Here is a 21416-nt window from a genome sequence, read left to right on the forward strand (position 1 = left end):
TAGCTTTACTTTGCGGTCAATCGCCACTGCGAAGATATACTCCAAAAATCATGTCCAAAACTCGAAAACGGAAAGATCGCGTTAAGTTACAAAGAGCAGAAGGTGCGAACACTCACCACTGTTGTGTCACAAAGAATCTAATGATCAATTTTGACGTTTAAAGAGTTTAGATCGATCAGTTGTTTACATCACTCAACACAAGCAGAACTGCACTACAAAATCAGAAGACACATCGTCCACATTCGGAAACACATCTCTGTATAGTGACTGCTCTTATGATTTTTTTAGTGCAAGTTTGCATGTTTTTTTTTTTTTACATCACATTGTGTCCTGTGTCGTGATCGCTGCAGACGATCTCCTCCGTGACGTCTCTCCTGTACAGTACAGAATCGCTGCATCGATCACTAGCAGTGTGACTCTGCGATAAACGAGGGACAGCTGTTTACAGATACTGAGAAATATAACATTTGAATCCCTTTTCTCTTTTGCTCTGAGGCGCGTTGGAAAAACATCGACAAGTTGATGAACATCATTTACAGATATATTGGGAAAATGCCCAAGACATCTATTGAAATGTAAATCGCCTCTTGATTCATTCATTTGTTTTGGACCGTAAACAAGGCACGAATAGGACACCGGAAACAAAGCTCCCCACAGGAGTTTCCACACAGGAAGTAGCATATGCTAACGTGCACATAGTCTATACCTCTGTCACTAAAGCCAAAAGTAATTCCATTAACAAGTGTTTACAATTTTGAGTGACTGGTGAAGCTTAAGTAAAAGTGACTAAATATATAATACCTTGCCCTAAGAGACACATGAATCCATATACAGTAGCTGTTGAGATATTTTAGACTGGATCCAAGTGCTCACATTGTTAAATATATACCAGAAACAGACTCACCATCCAAATGTTCTGGATTTAAATTTAGTTCATGTAGGTAAGTGCCATGTAGCATGAAAAAGGTAGAAGAAACAATCCACATACTGTATTCTCTTAAACAAAGGGAACCATTAGTCTTTTACATAAGCACCATACATCCACAAAATATATCCACTCCATATGCAATTCCCACACCTGCACTGGATACCCATATATCTGATATTTCAACCACACTTCATCTTCCCATATTTCCTTACCTCTCAGCATAGCTTATGTAAGAGGCAGCCAGTATGATGGGGAGGGGGTGAAAAGACACTGTAACCTTCAACTGGCAAAAGACAACCATGTTTGTCCCTCAAGGATGGCTGAAAAGTGATCCTCTCAATGCATATTTCTGGTAACAAAAAATAAGCACTCTCTGGACTGCTCTGTCTCAAATTTATTCAATTGGATTCCTGCATAGAGTAAATATCTTGGGGGTGGGGGGGTTACCTGGCACATATTTATCTCTGCTACAACCTAACTCTTTGCAATGGTATGCAGGGTCACAGCAGGGAAGCTGATGCAAGTCTTGTTGCTGGCTGTTGCTGTGGGTGATGGCAGAGAACTGAAAGGAGCAGACAGACACAAAGGGCCATGATTGACTGCTTAGGCTCAAACACAGAGAACATTTTCCACAATCAGACTTGAGCAGCATGAATGCTGAACTTTTTTTCCAGATTCAGAGAAAAATTGCTGCTTTGGTGTGTTTGAACATTGTTTTTAAAAGATGTCCAAGCGATACCGGAGCGTGCCAGAACCGTAATACCATCGCGGCTCAGAACGAAGAGAGGGAATAGTACGAGATATCATTTGTGCAACAAAGCAAAAAACAGCTACCCCAAGACAACTACAGTAGGTAACTGATGTGCTTCTATAAAGAATTAATTCAGATCACATCTGTGAATCAGTGGCACACAGTTCAAAGCACATCTTCAATGCACCAGGGTGCAGGTGGGTATGGCCCAGCTTCTGTCATTCGGGAAATATTGTGGCCGGAAGCAAACAGTACAATTGAAGCGTGGTTAGAAATGATGTGAAATAAGGACAAAACATCAGCAGAAGGTATTGTGAGGCCTGGCAGTCATGACTAAGCAAATTACCTCTTTTCTGTTCTTTTAATAGTGCAGTGTTTTATATCACAGCCCTCTGATGTCCCTGAGTGATGCAGAACCACCAGTGACTATCATAAATTATATTAGCTTAAAGGGGAGGTTTGATGTTGTTCTACTGCAAAGTGAAATGTTTAATGTTAGGCACGGGTGCTTATTTAACAGACCTTAAAATCCAAATGAGAAGGAAGCCTGCTTTCAAATAAAAATCTATAGTGGATAAAACTGATAAATTCACCAATAACACTGGATGGGGACATGTAACTATATTGCTGCTACTGCTGCCATATTCTATCCTCAGCTACACAATGTTTCACCTTGTAATGGAGTTATGTTAGGTTACAGGAAGCTGTGAAAATGTGCAGACTTTTATAGAAGACACAATAAAATTGTTGAAAGTTGGGAAAATATTGGGATTACAGTTAAATAACGTTTTTGTCTTCAGTCAGGACCATAGTGTTTCTTTAACGGCATAAAAGCAATCTGATCTACTCATACTGAAGCTTCTCTAAACAACAATTAAGTATATTAAGAATATTATTAAAGAATATTAAAAGTAATAATTGAAAAAATGTATTTGTGTTGGTATAAAACACAATTCAACTATTTCCTTACTTTTATACCAAAAATGCAAACATGTGTTGCTGCAAAGTATCCATAACTCGAAAGTTCGAGTTATCTTTCTCGAAATTTCAAGTTTCTTTTCTCAAAATCTGACTTATTAATTCAAAATTTTGACAAAAATAACTCAAAATTTCAAGTTAGCGCTGCCAATCAGTGAATTACGTCATTTTCTTGTTACCCGGAAGGATATGGCGCAGAGGAATGCGCACTCAAAACCGGATCGTGAGCTACCAATGGTTAGCAACAAATTGGCACTTTCCAGAGTACGTTTGCTGATAGTAACACCATGTGATTCAGCGAATAACACAAGGATTTCATCATTTGTGAAGCCATGCTGAAAACACTCAGCAATTTGTGCATTCATGACTGGCTGCAATACTGGTAGCTTAGCTGTAGCATTTATAGCTGAGGGCTTCAGCTTCCAGGTAACAAGAAAATGATGTCATTCATGTAGATTACTGATTGGCAGCTCTAACTCAAAATTTCAAGTTATTAACTCAAAATTTTGAGAAAGATAACTCGAAATTTCGAGTTATGGCTACTTTTTTTTGTGGCGGAAATGGGCTTCCATATGAGAGAGTGTTATTGCATACATCTTGCCTCACACAAAAAGTTTGTTGACTATAATTCACATGTTAACATTAGGCAACATTTGTCTGAGCCAAATTGGCCAACATATCAACACCAAACAGTTTAAAAGCTTTTCGGTAATTAGTGTTCATGCAATGGTTGTTATTATGGAGGATAACACTCGATTGCGCCATGGAAAGAGGGCAGCACAAACACAAATACCAGCAATCCTGTTTTACCTCCTACTTCAGGATAGTTAAGCTTATACATTGTTACAAGAAATAACCGATGTGCCCGTCATGTAGACAAAATTACTAATAATGCACCATAACAAGACTGCAAATATTCAAAAGGCTTGAATATTTATCAAAAGTACCAATGTCAAGTTTAAAAATATTTGCCTACCAGAAAAATATCAATTATTTAAAAAAAAGAAATGAAAGAAATCTTAATGTAAGCTGTTTAAATTCAGCTGCATACCCCCAAGCAAATGTCTGGGGAGTCAGAAATTTTCTGGAGGCGCTGTAACAATGAGTTTCAGAGAGGAAGGGAGAGGCGTACACAGGCAGCACATCTACAGAAAAAGATCATTTTCATATTTCTTCTGCATGTAAGTTTTGATAGGTTGGTTATGAATATTTATTTGTTGTGCATGATCTTCTCGTGCAGGTGAGAAAAGTTCGAATCACTCAATCTGAGAGACAACTGCACTGCTAATCTACACATTACATGACAGCAAGTTCCCCCAGACAATTAATGATGCTGAGACGGGGATACAAACAGAGAAACATAATTAGACTCTCATCGCTGACAGTATTTACAATTTATTGCATTTTTTCCGAGTGTGATGTGTGTGATATTTATATTGTCTTTATGGCAGTGCTCTCGAGTGATATGACCCAAAAATAAACCAATTTTCAACGACATAAGTGGGTCACCCAAATTAGAATGACAACAACATGGACAGATGCAAACACCATACCCCTCATCAGCGCATCCAAAAACACATGCCACGAGGACTTTAAATAGAAACCCACAGGCCGAAGACAAACACTAAAGTTTGTGAACCTGAGTAGAGAAAAATCTCAGCCTGAACTGTCACAGTAACTCAGTGTTCAGCTCCAATGTTCCAGAACAGAAAAGGTTAGATTTGCGGCTCTTGCATGTTCTCCAAAAGTTCACAAACAGTTCCTCTGCATTGAAGTTCTTGACTGGTTACAGGCATGAATGTGATTGACCCAGAATAAAAGTAAGACGGGACCAAGATAAGAAAATATTTTTTTCCCCCTCAGTGAAAGAAAACCACAGCAGCGTGTTTCAGAAAACATGTCTCGATATCAGTTGCTGTGTACCGATTGCAGAAAGTTTATTTTTAAAATAAATACCACGACGTTCATTTGTTGGCTTGATGAGATTTGGCTGCATTAAAAGGGATTCATAATGTGGCTGCGACCAATGATTGTAATTTCAGACTCCTAATTTTTAGCTCACTACAACAACAATATATATATAAAAACTGTAATATTATGTCACTTTAAAACTGTTTTACGTGCTTGTTCTTAATCTTCCCTATTTCCCCCCTTTAATATTTGAATCTCTTCCATATTGATCTGTATTTCTTTACCCACCATTCTGTATCTGTTATGTACTAAACATAAACAGGACATTTATAATTCGCCTCCCTCAGATGAATGAGACACACTACTGTTGTAGCACAGAGAGGCTGGCAGCTGTCTGTCACTACATGCAACAGAGTTCTGCTTCGTTTAACAACATGAGAACTGCAGCTGGAAACTCCGTGAGATGGAGAAAAAACTAAGATGGACTGTCATTGGCCAAATGACAGCGTTTGGATTGATTTTTTGGCAGCATTAGATTTACATCCATTGTTTAGACCAGCGGTCCCCAAGAGTCGTTTGGTACCAGGCCGCGAGAGTTGAGACTCGGGAGCGAAATTTATGGTTTTTAGGAGTTTTATTGTTTTGTTTTTTTTAAATCATTAACTCTGTTTCTCTGGGTCTTTGTTTGCAATGTTTGGAATCTCCTCAAAGCCATCCCAAAGATGATCACTTTATTTTCTTCAAACACTGAGAAGGATTCAATCTCTTCTGTCCCCCATGAATATTGATAACATTACACTCCTTCATACAAACACACTTCTTTCCTTGCGACCTCTCCTGAGCACCCTTGCTCCATTTCCTCGTTTCCTTTTGCTGATGACCACATGAGCACGCGTCTTTCTTCACTGCTGACTCGCTCTCTGTTTCAGCTCAGCCCTGCGGGCAATTTTCACACAAGGCTGATTGAATTCATTCCTATTCCCCTCCACTTTTTCTCCTTTCACTGTTCTGTGCTCTTGATAAGGAAAAGGGATGAAGCAACAAAGTCTCATCACCACACACACACACACTGCATATAAATGGACACTGACAAATGAAACCCACTGCACAGAGATGGCTGGAAGAAGGCATGCAGCATGAATCCAAGCAGTGGTGAAATTCAGGCCGAGCTGACATTCAAAAACATGCATACTTATATAGGTGTGCTTAGGAAGCGGGGAAATTCAAGGCATGTTTAATGAGCATGTCCAGTATGTAAACTCATGGAGAGATTCCCAGTTTAAGGAAGTTTTTTTAGGATAATGATTTATCAAACACAAAAAGATCTGTTATATTTAGAGTCTATTTAAAAAACTATTGTAGTGAACCAAGCACATTTTAAATACAGGCTGAAGACTGTTTATGGTTGTGGTAGCAAAAGTTGTGATTGTATCAGGACAACACACATTGAAAGTTACAGTCAGAAAAAAGATTAGCTTTTGGTGCACAAAGTCCACCATCGGGCAATAATGTTTCCTGATAGCTGCTGGAGTAGTTGCCACTGCTCTCAGAGCCATGTGGACTGCCAGAAGTGTGTGTTGGTGAATGATGAAAGAGTGGGGCAGTAGCAGCCAGACCCGATTGAACAAGACATTTAACGTGAAAACTGCTTCCATAAAAAAGACCAACCACAAGCCTTCTGGGGCTCCAAGAAAACACACACACATAAACAATGCATTCCACTAGGTCAAAACAACAGGAGGTTATTAATGGTCAGGTGTTTCTCCAGCTCTGCTCCAAGCATTTCTCCAGCAAACTGTGTCCCGCAAGGAGCCATAATCATCACGCAGTTCCTGGCAATCATTTACAGCAGCACCAGCGGCCGAATGTCCTCTGGTCAAACTTGATGCACAATCTTGTAATAGTCCGCAACAGTGTATCTCAACTGATTTAAGTCTCTGCGGCAGTGACAGACCTTCAATCTATTGGTTTTATCATTCGAATGGAACTGCATACTCCTAAGAGAAGCTCCTAATGGGAGAACCAAAGGGTGACTCAGAGGATCAGAGATGGCTATCCATCTTGTTTTCCGGGAACTTTCACAGAGAGCACGCAGCCGAGTCATGTGATGGATAGCGGCACCAGAGTAAAGGGTATTGATACAGTATGTTTGTCAGGAAACGGAGGCCGTGTACTCGATCTCGTAAGAGAGACTGCGTACAGTGAACAGTCAGGCAATCCAAATGTGAAGAAAAGAAAGTAGGAAAAGGATTGGAGTCATTCAAACAAAACAGATTAAGGAAACTCGTGACATAGACTGAGGTTAAAAAGGGAAGATTAAATGACGCAAAGATAGCAGGAAGGTGTCTCTTCTACAGATTTGCTTCACCTAAGCTCCTTAGCAGCCATGTCCTTCTGTGACAAGGTGAGACAAAAGCAAACTTTATGAGGAATACACTCATATTCGAAATGTCATTCTCTGTGCCGTATATAGAACATTTCCATGGACCAGTGGATAAAGCAGAAGAATATTTTCTGCATGGCATTAATGGCAGGCAAATGTGGAATAATGGATTCAACAATATATTCTGCTCCAGTAATGTATTCATATTTCACTCATCCAGCAGAGCTGGACAATTTTATGCTGCTCTCCCCTCAGCTCGCTTGGCCTGCAAATCAATGTCCATTAAAGCGACAGAGTGTTCATATGTCACTGGATCCTTTCACATTAATTCTGCTGCCACGAAGATTTCCGCCTTTTCCACTGCACGAAAAACACTACAACTGCAGTGTATGTCATGTGCGTGCTCTCCAGGGCTGCTACAGGCAGATGCTCATTATGACAACACCTTTACCTCCAGTGATTTCACACTGTACTGATAATGAATCGGCCCATTTGTGCAGCGTGGCTGTCGCAGGCTATTTTTAAACCTTTATTTATTCAACCAAGGCTTACAGAGCATTCATACGTTTTTTTTCCTGACATGGCCGAGCTTCACACTCGTGCAGTTTCACAGCTTCACACCTGGATGCTGTCCATCGTAACCTCGGGCCTTTATACAGAGCCACTGAACAGCTTCACTGGAGCGACTGGAGCTTTTACAAGGACACAGCTCTTGTACTTTTTCAGCAATGGGAAAAAATTTCCATTCAACTTTGCCTTCTAAATTTAATCAAATTGCTCAGGCTTGGCTCTTTAACCTCTAAGCAACACTTCAATACTACAATGACAAAGCAAAAAAAGCACATTCTTAGAGGCTGATTAAATTTAAAATTCAGGTTAAATCCCCCCGAGAATCCAGTGAAACATTGAAAAGCTAAAGAAAAGCCTCCAGAAGTTCCAATTTATTTATATCTAATTATAATTATCATTTAATATGAGTTGATGGCTTGCAGTGTTTCTGTGATGTAGTTAACAGGTTACCGGAAAGCCACACAAACCATTTCAAAGCTTTTGTTTGCACATGTTATAGGTATTATATTAAAAATACACAGAAACTGAAAAAACAGTTTAATATTATCATTTAGGAAGGATTTACTGGACATCAGCATCTAGCCTCGGGAGCTACAGCAGTGTGCAGTTTATAAGCCTGAACCTGGCACTGCAATATTGCCTTACAATCAAGAAACGCATCATGTAGGGCAAGTACGATGCACTGGGAGATAACAGGAGGTGCATTTCTGCTTCTTTAGTAAAGAGTAACTGGCTCTCCACACTTTCAGCATCTGTGACCGGCAGATTAGTCAGTCTAGTAAATTCACAGATGAATTTGACATGAAGCCTTCATTAAAACTCACATTACCGTAATATGATACTAATTAATTTTATGCTCAATGCAGCTTACATGCCATACATTTTACATCTGCTACTTCTTCAAACCCTCATTCTCATATGCAAGTGAGGTTGCTTTACATTTTTTTGTGTCTATAGCTCAGAAATATCTACATGTCTACAAACTAAACAGCTCCAGTTCAAAATGAATTTGAATGTGATCGTTTAAAGCTGGAAATGACTAAATGTGATGCATTTTTTTTAAAAGATCTCATTTTTTAGAATTTGATGAAAGATTATTCGGTTGTCAAAATAAGGCCTTGATTACCATGAGGTGCAGACAAGTTGGACATGTGCTGACATCCAGTGAAAAATATGTATAAACCAATTAGGTCCAACATAAAACTGGTGAGGATGAGTACATATTTAAACCCTTACCTATATATCTTACACAGACAGTTTTTTCCCATTCCAAACAACAGAAAAGCCCAAAACATGAAAATGCTGAAATGGCCCAAGATAATTTTATGCTTGCACAGCGGTGACACATAAATACACCTAAACACACTGATGTGCACAAATGCTGTCACCCTCAGTGGCAGCCTGTTCATCATTCAAACTGCAGGCCTGGTGTGAGATAAAGGAAGCAGCAGATCTCACTAGAGTAGAGGGATAACAGACATCTATTAATCTTACCTCCTCCCCTGTCAAGTAGTACGCCGACAGCAACCCGCCGACGTAACGGATGTTCACCTCAAACAGTGATGCCTCGCCGTTCTGTTGAACCAAGAGAGAGAGATCAAATTGTCAAATGTCATATTTAAGTCCTCAGTCGGGGGTAAAGTGGCTGTACGGGGAAAAAAAAACAAAACAAAACAAAAAAAAAAAACACACTAAAGACATCATGAACTGTTTTTTACTCCACTCATGGTTTTACTTCATTCAATAACTGAGCTATGTGGTAGGTTTATTGCTCTCTGAGATGTCTTTGGAGTAGTGTAGTCAGATGGGAAGATAAATATTTTAATATTTCACACAGCATAAAGTCTCTGGGTCATGTAAATATTTATTATGTTCACGTGTGCAGATCAGCATTTCTTGGTTGTTTAATAGATTTTCAGATTCTTTAATGCATGAAGATGTTTACTGGAGAGTCTGAGGTTTTCCTGAGTGGTGTACTAAGAAGTGAGATTAATGGGTTAATTAGCTAGACTGCATTATACTAAACTGTACACCACATTGTCACTGGAATGTGCACATATTTATACTTGATTCTAACCTGGTGCTAAGTTTCTTAAACACCAGCTACTAGAACACTGTCATTTTCATCTGCCAACAAACTAAAGTGATTTCCACAACTACTTCATTAGGTTAGGGGACTTTTAATGTATGCACTTTAAAGTTTCAGAGCTCTAATGTATAGCGGTCACATTAGAACGAACAGCAGCACTGAGAGCGCGCTCAGTGTTAAAACAATCGGCTTAATTAAAATGCTTGTTTTTACTGCTCTGTGTACTAAATTCCAAGGTTAACAGTTTCTGCAGCATCGGTCTCTGGTCCTTCTTGCAACAGTTTGGCACTTTACAGTTCTATTTTTAATTTCCTTTTTACATTTTTATCACAATTTCATTATCACCACTTGACGACGTCTCTGAAAAGAGTAGGTGGCACTCAATTTGTGCAGAAGCAGAGTCATGTGATCTTACAGAACCTGAAGCAAAAAGCCCGACTTGACAGAAAAAGTTGATAACCACCATTGTGATACTTATTTTACTTATTACTTACTTATTTTAAGTTTTTTTTCAAGCCAGCTAATGCAACAAAAGTGTGGCTAAGTTGAACTTCCCCTCTGGTATACTCACACAACTGCCAGTTTAAGAAGAAAAAAAATAAATGTAAAGATGGCATAACCAGGAGCATAACTTAATTTCTTGAGACTTCTATTTACAAGGACCATAGATAATCACAATAAATTACAACTGTGGTTATATCTCAGGAGAAAAAAGCAATTTCTAATAAGCAATGCCGTTGCATGGTGTTATTCTGAGTGAGTGCATAAGAGGAGTCATACTGGATTAACACAAGGCAAATTGGGTTGTGACCATGGCCACTTCATCTGAATTCAACAGCCGTGGTTCATCTTTAAAAGTCTTTGTACTCGGTGACCAATAAACAATGAATTAAATAATAATTAAATAAATAAATAAATTGTTTTTGTTCCCACAAAAAAAGAGGCAGATGTCACTATGCAAACTGAATGCTTTGTGTTTTTGTTTTGTTGCTGTTGCCATTTTCAAGCATCGACCTGATGCATTAGGTAGTAGCTTACTGTAATAATAAATATTTAAATGCTTGTTGGATAAAAGGGAGGCTAATGGCTGAGAGGATTAAAGTACACAGACTACACTGTGCTTAGAAGCAAACACACGCTGGATTATCATTGTTACTCTAACATAAAAATAAAATGTAAATGTATGTCACTAAACTCTAACGGACCTAAACCATACTAACCAATAATACACGTGAACTTTAATCAACATATCCACTAACCTGGGACTGCATTACCATGCAACCCTGCAACCACTAAACAGAGTCAGTCTGGAAACAACAACAGCAAAAACACAAAAATCCTTCCAGAAGTAAGTCTTGTCACTCAGCAGCCATCTTGGCAACATCTCCAAACATCCATCTGAATGATGACTCACTAAACTTTACCCACAAGAACACTGAACAAATTAGCATGGCTAAGTTTTGGTATAGACCATAGTTGTCAAACTCTGGCCCGCTGGCCAAATTTGGCCCACAGCCTAATTATATTTGGCCTGCGAAGCCATACCAAATTACTATTAGAGCTGGCCTACTGGTATTATACAGCTAATATATATATTGTTTAGTATTAAGCTTTGCTTGTTCCATATTCAGTTTTTCAGCAAAACTTGTTTGAGTCCATAAGAAAAGATTCATTCTTATATCTAGAGGAAGATTTTTTTTTCAATAAATATTAACGTTAGCCCACGACTTTGTTCCAGTTTTGAATTTTGGCCCACTGTGTATTTGAGTTTGACACCCCTGGTATAGACATAGTGAGTCAAAAAAAGCAATACTTACATGTACGCATGTTAGCTATGATAACGAGCACTTGCCACCTCATAGTTGAAACTGTCATGAACCTCCACTATGGATATCTATTAAATTCTAATAAAATAATTGTCTCACGCGCTCGAGCTTTCATGTTGTCCACCATACAGTCTAGTACCAAATCTCTCTGAATGGCTGAAGCCCTACAGGCATTAATTTGACAAAAACAACACTGAAATAACAAAACATTTGAGACAGCTCAATTCTACAGTTTTAGAAAATAAAAGTATAAAAAAGAAAAAAAATTCCACTTCAAAGCGACTCGAAGTGTTATTATTTACATAAAGGCAGTTTTACAGTCAATCCCCATGGAAACAGCAAAAGTGGTTGCTAAGCGATGATGTGACAAAACTGCAAAACCTCTTTTGACTGATTGGTTAGCCTTCGTATTCCTCATTAGTGGAATTAATTGTATTCATAACATTTTGACAGCAACAAACAGAGATGATAAATCAATAAAAATAGTGGGAAGCATTAATATGAACGCACACTTAGAACCTTAAACAACACTAGATTAAGTGTTTGTTCTCGTGCTTGCAATTCAAGTAATGCACAAACACTTTTAAAATAAGTGTTTGTGCATTAAATGACTTGGGTAGATTCAAAAATCTACCCAAGTCATTTCCACATACAGGTTATCTCTGTGCTTATAAGGAAAGCTCTTGAACTACAAAGCTCCCCGTGCTCTTTCTTCCTCTCTCTCGGTTGTAATGGAGTTTTTCTCTCCAAAGAAATCAACGACTAGAGCCAGGGCAGACTCAAAAAGTCAGGCTAGAAAGTCAAAGCCATGTAATCGTGTTCCCCGGTGTTTTGTTTCCTCTTTTGTCTGAGAGACTCTTGCAACCGCAAGGCAGTATTGATTAGTAGGGAGCAAGTTTGGTTCAAGCTGGATTTTATTCAAGAACCTCTGCTGTAATATTTTGCCATCAGTTTCTCCTCTTACATTGTTTTTTGGTCACTTAGAGTCTCAAAAAATTTTGGACCAAGTCTACAGATTACTGTACAGATATTTATCCTGTGATGTTTCAACTGCTAGGAGAACCGTTCCAGAAAGAGAAACGGCGAGTGTATTTTGGCTCTTTTGTCATCCAGATGTGGAAACGTACAGCGGGATGACTTCAGAGTAGAGCTGGGCGATATATCGAGTTTTTAAAACATATCGATATATTTTTATACGAGATATAAGATGTGACAATATCCTTTATATCGATATAGTCTATGTTACGTTATAATTATAGTTGTGGAGCCGCAAGTTTGCCTCTCTTTCGTCCACTTTTGTCTCTACGCAACGTTACTCCGCCTCGCCTTCACTGAAGACAACTCCCCCTCCTCCCCCATCGCTTCACATGCAGGCAGCGACAAGACGGACACGGCAAATCTCCGTTAACGAGTTACTGCGCATCGCCCCATGCGTGGGGCTGGACGGCGTCAACGTGCTAACGAGCTAAACATGCTAACGAGCTAACAGCGCTAACCCTAAAATCCTTTCATTCTCTCAAAAGTTGATAGCGCGCCTTATGTATGAATTCTGGTTGTGCTTGATGGCCGCGAACTGATTTTATGTGGTACACGGCGCTCAGCAATCTGTCAAAAATGTTTGAGTACGACTTTGGTAAGCTACGGAGCTGCACCGCTTGATAGATTGTCGGCGCATTACGGCTACCGAGGAGCTTCGCGGAGTGATACGTACTGTGCATCAACGTAATATTACCGTATTGTGTGTGGATAAGGACCATAAATGGCACCTGTAAGAGACGTGGTTATGAAGCGGATTTCAAACTCCAGGCTATCAGTCACACAGTAAAACTTGGGAACAGAGCAGCTGTGAAATCTGTCTGTCTTTGTTATTACGCTCAGCGTCTTTTAGTTTACATTTTGACTGCACAATTGTGAGCTCTTTGTTTAGCACAAAAACAACCTTGTTTTCTTTTATTTATGGAGCATTATTATTTAATGAATGCTCATAATTTAATTTTGAGTAATTTTTCATGTACATCTGTGCTGTATGTTAATAAAAGTGCCTGTGTGACATCTGGGACACAGCTTTGACTAAGAACACTCTTTTTGTTCTTACTTTATGGCTTAAAAAAAAAAATCGAGATATATATCTTATATCGCCATCCAGCTAAAAAATATCGAGATATGAATTTTGGGTCATATCGCCCAGCCCTACTTCAGAGTATGGAGCAGAGTGTGCAGTTCCGATCCCTTTGTAATTTTCCTCAGCTTTCATTAGCAGCCTTGTTCTGATTTTCTGTGGAAAAGTAACATCTTAAGAGTATCGCAAACAGACAAAGCAAACAAAACTGTACTTTCTGTTCAACAGTCCTCACTCTACACTACTGTTTGCTTTTAATATACTCTGGGCGTTTTTCAATTTTCTCCGTAGGAGTAGAGACACAAATGAATGTCTTGATCTATATCCAGCTTTATCTACTGCTGGGCAGTTTTATCACACAATACAATAAAACATGTGTTTGTTTGCAATTTTACTTTTCTCCTTTCTTTTTTTTTAGAAAAATAAATACTGACAAGAGGACTTGTTGCTATGTTGCAATTTCAAGATGAAATATGCACGTTATATTTTCTTTTCTAATTGAAGTATGAAATAAGAGGTACTGCTCAGTATGTCACTATAATTACTGCCTCTTGTGCCAGCTGAAGGTTAAAGCAGAATGGTACTCATTGACTTGGAGACCCATTGAGAAGGAAATTGCTAGCTCGAGCGTGGTTGATAAGGAAACTGCAATTTGGTGGCAGAAAGGGCAATTTGCTAGAATTGAGTTAAGGAGTCAGTGGCATCTGTACTATGCTTTTATTTATCTCTATATGCATCTCTTTAAAAATGCATATTTTTAATCCTGTTTATATTCGTACTTCACATAAATACATAATATTTATAACCACCGTGTTTATTTGACACGTCAACAAAATATTCCATCCATCCATCAATTCTCTTCAGAGTCCAGATTCAAATACATGCACATGCACAAACATGAAAATGTTATGAAGATTCTAATGGAACCTTCAGGGACCATGTAAAACACAGATGTAACCTGGATTGGATGTTGAAAATTGCTACTGTGAGCCATTTGAACCCAGTTCCTCAACCCCTTGCAACATTGGGTTTAAAAATTTCAAGGTCACAGTCAGTGTCCATTTACATTTACAAACAATATAGAGGTCTTTACAGGCAACGGAAGTACATTTTGCAAAAATACTGTACAGTTTTTGTTTGTTTTATTTGATAAGTTCCCTTTTTAAAAACTCTACGATTCTGATTCTACAACAGCATGACGCTGGCTCCGTTTGAAAACTCTGCACACTGGTGACATTTTCTGAGACAAAGCACCAGTGCCTCTGGCAGGACAACTGAGCTATCTTGCCAACCCTGAAATGAGTGGCCCATTCAGTAATGACACTACAATGGCAGTGATTAGGAATGGAGTGTCTATTTATCACTAGTGATTGTAGCTCTCAGCAAGACCGGCAGAAGGTACAGTGAGAGAGGACATACAGTGCTGACAAAGGTTTTGCCAGTCAGACTTTAAGTCCTAGAAGACTCAATAAATCAGTCAGGAAGCCATTCATACCAATTTGAAAATATACCTAACGCACATTTACATAAAATAAAAAAACAAACAAAAGAAAAACAAGCCCCTAGGCAATCTTTCTACTCAATTGGCTTGTTGATTTCTGCATTTGAATCTGATTTATTTTTCAGGAACAGCTACTTGCAAGCCCTGCGTCTTACTGCAAACGGGGCAACCTAACCTTCAAACGTGCCTCAACGTTAAATGAACTTAAAAGGCAAACCCTAAGGCTCTGAGAACGTAAACTAAATAGTAAAACTCACACTGACAAAGCAATTCAATCATCACGGTCTAAGTAAGACAAGAAGAAAGAAGATTAAAAACTGTGTCCTCTGAAAGGTTGCTTGTATATGACTCAATCTCAAATTTCCACATTAATGTACAAACGGGTGGAGGTACAGCTGACTGGATCTGATTGTGAGGCTGACTTTCAAACGGGTTTAACATCAAGACACGAATTTCTTTGAAGTAAACCAAATCTGCGTATTATGTTCACTGGGGCATAAGGCCTGAAAATTTGGCTTTTTACAAGATTTACAAAGTAATTTGTCCACCGGAGAAGCCGAATGCTTTTCTTTTATTTATTATCAAAGTTAGATTCCACATTAAAGCATAAAATTATTAGCTTTCACAAGCTATTAAGGCTCTGCGTTTGGCTGTTAACTGGACAAACACACCAGCTAATGTGGGGAAACTGAATTATTGAAATATCCCTGTTTCTTTGCACAATTCTAATGAACTTCACACTAAACAAAGACCAAAGTCCTCTAATTTCTGTGTCTGTGATTAAATCAGTTGTTCAATATTTATGCTAAAACAAAGTTGGCTGAATTGTGTGAATGTGTTTTAGGCTTTGAAAATGGGATTAGGAATTAGTGTTATATTATTACGTGTTAATGATTATCTTTCCTCCCTCCACTTTCCCCTCATCCCAAATGATGGAGGCAAATGTCCTCCCTTCCTGCTATGTTTGCTCAAAGAGAATTATTTAGTTTTTCGTTATATTTTCCAGTTCAGATTACTTATCTCAATGAAGCAGTAGATGAATCCTAATAAAAGAAGAAGGGATTCTCAAATCTAACCCAAAAGAAGTATCTTTAATGACTAAAACACTAAAAGCAATGTCATAAAGCTCAATTTACATGCGCTGCTTATCCTGGAGGTACGTTTATATACGATGCAGCAAGCATTAAAGCTGCCCCGCAAGCACAACCAGAAAATCTGGATAAGTGGATGACACCTGTTTTTATTTTTTCCCCCGCCTTGTCTCTCTTCATGGTGCTCAAGTTGAGGGTCTAATTAGGAGTCAACACAAGGCTGTCAGAGAAAAACACAGAAGTTTTCATCACCATTGCCATCAAGTTAAAAAGCTTGTCTGCATTTTCTCTGTTAGTTCTTCTCAACCTGCCGCAGTGAAAAGTAAGCGACTTTCTGAAGAATGCTCATCAGTGAAAACAAATGTGCAGCTTTAAAGTACCATTAACGCACTGCTTCTTCACACCAAATCTAATATATACAGTTTATGTTCATGATATAAACCAATTAGCCACAAAATATAAATCACTGACAGATTAAGTAAATAACACAGATCATCAGGAGTTACGCGAGTACCCCTCATACAGCCAAAATAGCGCATTACCATGCAATGTTTTTTAAGGAACCTCAGTGTTATTGATGCATAATTTGTCACCTGCCATCCAAAATCTGGCAACTATAAAGCTATAAAGTAGCAGTTACTCAAATGGACACTTGTTGTGTTCCCTAAATGGGATGCTCAGGTTTTCTAGTATTTTTTTTTCAAGCCTGCTTTTTGCTAAAATAATATACTTAAAGATGTCTGTTGCTAAACTAGCTAGCTAGTCAGCCATCGTGTGCAAATGTGGTTATAATCCGGCTACTCAGGACTTAAAAAGTAGTACACAAACCAGGGGAGACCCCACAGTGCCATCATTCATTAGGTATCATCCACCTAAAATGTTTTGCAGTACAACTAACCATTCCCCCAACATCTGTCAACATTTCTATCCATGTCCAGCCATGTTGTGGCTGTATTAGCGATGTGCAGGGTGCAGGTGGTTTTAATTATGTGGATGATCTGTGTGTGCTCCTCTTTCTCCTTACCTTGTGGCAGAGAATAGAGAATGAAAGCTCATTTAAATAAGCAACTGCTTTTACCAACGCTGTAACTATTTAAAATGTGTACTACTGGGAGAAAAACTAATTATACTAGCTAATGTAATTTTTATGGAGGAGGAGCCTCGACAGGAAAAGAAAATAAGGAACAGAATGACTCATTGGGGTACATTACATTGGGGTACATACAATGCAGTGTTGCTGGTGGTGCTCTCTCCTTCTGTATTGATTTGTATTCAACAGTCAAAGGAAAGATTTCTGTCCTACTCAGCCCAGATTTGCTTGGGACACGAGCCTGATTGGCATGGCCACTGTGCTGCTGTGTGCCAAGGAGCTGACTAGACTATTGCCCAGTTGTGTCCTGCTCAAATGTTAATGTAATAATTTACTGCTAATAAAGAGGCATCATTGTCACTGGGCAAATGTCTGTTAGCATTACTGCCATCCAGATTCTGACTGACTGCTACATGCTAACGCCAAATCGGGCTGATGTGACAGACAAAATGACCTGATAAGCCAAGGATGGAAAGAGACGATTGCCTCTCCTACCAAAGCTGGTGATTCACACATGCTGGCTGGGATTGAATTTAACATTGCTAATTAAAATACAGATACAGAAATCATCAATTTTCACTCTAATCTCCCTGGCTCTCACATACTGTTAAAGCTGCTGCCTCTGCTGCTCCTCTCCAACTTGCTGCTTTCAGGACATCGAGATGCGCCTGCGTTTTCTATTTCTTTTCTTTTTTTTTTAAATATTGTGCAGTAATTATAGTCTTGATCAGTGTCCAAGTTGTGAGAGCAGTCTACAACATTAGCGTTAATGACCCTACCCGCAACCCTGTGGAGCATGCTAAACAGCTTTCTCTGACATAAAGGGAGCTCTGAAATTCAAGCCAAAATAGCGACTTCACAAAAAAATGAGCCCACTCAGCGCAACACTCAGGTGGGTGAAATCAGCATAATAATAAAGTTAACTGTATAATATTGCTCACAAATATTGGCTTTTTTCACATAACTATTCCTAAAAGAGGCTTACATAATGAATTCAGTGATTTTTTTTTTTTTTTACATTACAGTAGACGAGTACATTTCAAGAGCCCATTTCAAGAGGACCTTCCCATTTCTTACTGTTTAGTGATCCCACACTAATCAAAGTTACAAAACTATTCAGGCACAAGAACAGTTTTTCTTTTATTCTGGAAGCTTTTTTTTTTACATCGCAATAGTTTGAAATGAAAGAAGCCTTTATCAGTTTTTGAAACCAAATTTTAACTGACAGATATTAGCCAGTAACGGTCATCAGCTGTGATACGTCAACTTTTTGCCCTCTTGTTACTAGAATAGAATAGAATAATCCTTTACTAGGGCTGTGCGATATGACCAAAATCTCATATCCCGATATTAAGACATCTATCGTCCGATAACGATATAAATCGCAAAAATGTAACATTTTCTGTAAATTCTGTGAATCTCGGGCAGCTCGACTTGCGTGAAGTGTTTCCAGCTGGGCGTCGCATACCTGGAGTCGAGTGTTTTAACCGATGCATGTAACTATACATCTTTAGACATAAGTTGTAACGGCCGCCGTTTTCTTTGTGAGTATTTATTACATGGCTTGCTGCGAGGAAAAGCCTGTTCTAACGTTTGAGTCTAAGGTTTATTTTTTAGCACCTGACGGCTCTTTTTTGCTTCTCATCTGTAAACACTGCATCTTTCACGTGATTCAGTTTATTTTGAAAAGTCTCAACAGGATCTTGAGCTTTATTGTGAAAGGTTTATGTGGAACATAAACAAGCGGACACGCAATGGTGCTACCGTCGTTGTTGGTAACCACAACGCATAAAAACAAAGGCTTGTCTGTCTGTAGTAGAGATGGCACGATACCACTTTTTTATGTTCGATACCGATATCATAAATTTGGATATCTGCCGATACCGATATGAATCCGATATAGTGTTTTTTAATCAACAAAACGTTTTTTTAAATATCTTGCTGCATTTTGTATAAGTTCATACTCAAGTTTAAAACAACAACTACACTAAAGCTATTCTGTTATACCTGTATGCAAAAAAAAATATTTCATAGTTCAGCAATACTGATCAATCTAATAAACTTAAACCTACACCTTCCTCCCTATTCTGGTATTTTAAAGAGTACTTAGCGTAAATATTAAGCAACCTAACTAATAGGGTTCCAACTCCCAGCAACAACAAAAATAAATAAATAAAAAATAGGGAACCACCCCTCACGCTCCACCTCATGATGCTTAATCGACGTAATCAACCTTAATTTGATGCAGTGTAAAAAAAAATGCACAGAAATCAATTATTTTTCAAGAAATATTAAATAGATTCAACATCTTTCTTCAACAAAATTGCAGACTGCACAGATGGTACCTTCCCAAAGGAAAAAGTACTATAGCTTACTAGGGTATATATATTAGACTTAATAGTTACTATATACAGTAATTGACTTCTATTCCTTTTACATCAAATTAAAACTTTGGGTGTCAGATAATTATTTATTAAAAGCTCGACATTTTAAATGAGAATAAGAAAGAAAAGTATGTCTTTGTGCCCCCTTTTCCCTGTTAATGCCCTATCGGCCCCCCTGGCTAAACTTTGCTAGATCCGCCCCTGCACAGTTACCAGCCGTCAGCTACGTAGAAAAAGATCCTGGAGTAGAAAGTAATATTAAATACATTCTAACAATAGCTGATCAAGCTTAAACGTGCTGCTGTTGTTCAGCCGCTGGTTTCCTCTTTCTGGTGCAAAGTGGGCCAAAAGCAAACTAGAGACACGGACTCGCGACAGAAAAGCCGATCAGCTGATCGTTAAGCAGTTTCATGATTGAAGTAGCAGCAGGAGAGGCAGTCGCTTGTTAAGCTTAACGCAGGAATGCTTTACAAACATTCAGAGATGGACTCACACACTTGCTTTACTTCTCTCGGGATAACTTTGTCGGAGATGAAATGCTGGGTTGCTAGCGAAGCTCCAAATGCTATCCAGACCACCGACAGGTCCCGCATGCCACAGCCGCTCTATCACGTGACCACACTGCTCCAACGTGCTAACGTTCTGAGGCGAGTTACGGCGTGTTGCAAGTTTTGTGAGGTGCTTTCGTGATATTTAATGGATCGGATTACATTTTTTATTTTTCTCCGATATCCGATCCAGTAATTTAGGTCAGTATCAGACCGATACCGATACGTAATATCGGATCGGTCCATCTCTAGTCTGTAGTTTAGTTATATTAAATATAAGAGAAAGAGAGAACTTAAGGAAATTAATATAGCCACTACATTGACCATCAAAATAATGAAAAAATATTGCTGTAAACAGTTTATTTTGCGACACCACGAAATAAACGATAGCGTAAAATTAAACGATAGATGTTTTTATATCGTCATCCGATATATATCGTTATATCGAACAGCCCTACTTGTTGCACTCCCATCATGCATTTGTACAAACTGGGGATAACCTCAGTAAATAATTAATCCCAGTTGCAGACCAATAAAATGTGATTAAATAGTCAGAGAATATTATTGGCTAATGTTTTAAGTTTCATCATTTTATTTCTTTGAAAATTCTTTTTAACCCGAGTAATTAATGCACATCCAACTTCACCTCAAACATCATGTGTACACACAAAAGAGAGGATGCACTCGTATCGTAAAACATCTCCACTAAATGCATAAACTTGTAAATCAACAGCCTGGTGCATAATTCATCAAATACTGCCACGGTGATAAATTACAGCTGAATTACAGCCCAACCCATCAAGCCACCATCAGAGAATATTGGTCTCCCCGCATCTGTCTATTTTCAGAGCTTCATCTCTGTCTTTTGATGCCGTCTCCCCACACAAATGCACACGCACGCACAAAACTCTTGCGTGCACAGGTCTCTGCTCTTTCCTGGGGGCTGCAGTAGCTCCCCCACAGAGTCTTCTATGATAATGCTTGGGTCTCATGGGACTTTGCTCTACTCTCTCTCTGCTGTTATTATTCAGCCTGCTGCAGTCCATCTTCCTTCCTCCTGACTCTGTGTCTAACTGTCTGCCTCTGTCTCTCATCATATACCTCCCACTGTATTTGGCCTTGCTGACTGAGACACATCCTTCACTTTTTCCTCAGCGGCTGCTAACTCCCAAACTGCCAAGAAAAAAAACAAAGAGCTATTTGAGCTGCTTAATGCTTCAGCGTATTCATGCTGATATATATATTAA

At 38.7% G+C, this 21416-nt stretch overlaps 1 protein-coding gene across 5 annotated transcripts in view; it reads right to left on the minus strand.

Annotated features, from left to right (window-relative positions):
- LOC309717104 (mannosyl-oligosaccharide 1,2-alpha-mannosidase IC) overlaps positions 1-21416 on the minus strand; it is a 213546-nt gene that overhangs the window by 53056 nt on the left and 139074 nt on the right. For all 5 annotated transcript variants that reach the window (XM_082551397.1, XM_082551393.1, XM_082551394.1 and 2 more), the window contains exon 4: positions 9016-9096. In XM_082551397.1, the coding sequence (XP_082407523.1) occupies positions 9016-9096 (81 nt within the window). The remainder of the gene's footprint in view (positions 1-9015; positions 9097-21416) is intronic.

Source organism: Aulonocara stuartgranti (assembly GCF_965226115.1).
Source record: "Aulonocara stuartgranti genome assembly, chromosome: 11".
Classification (NCBI taxonomy): domain Eukaryota; kingdom Metazoa; phylum Chordata; class Actinopteri; order Cichliformes; family Cichlidae; genus Aulonocara; species Aulonocara stuartgranti.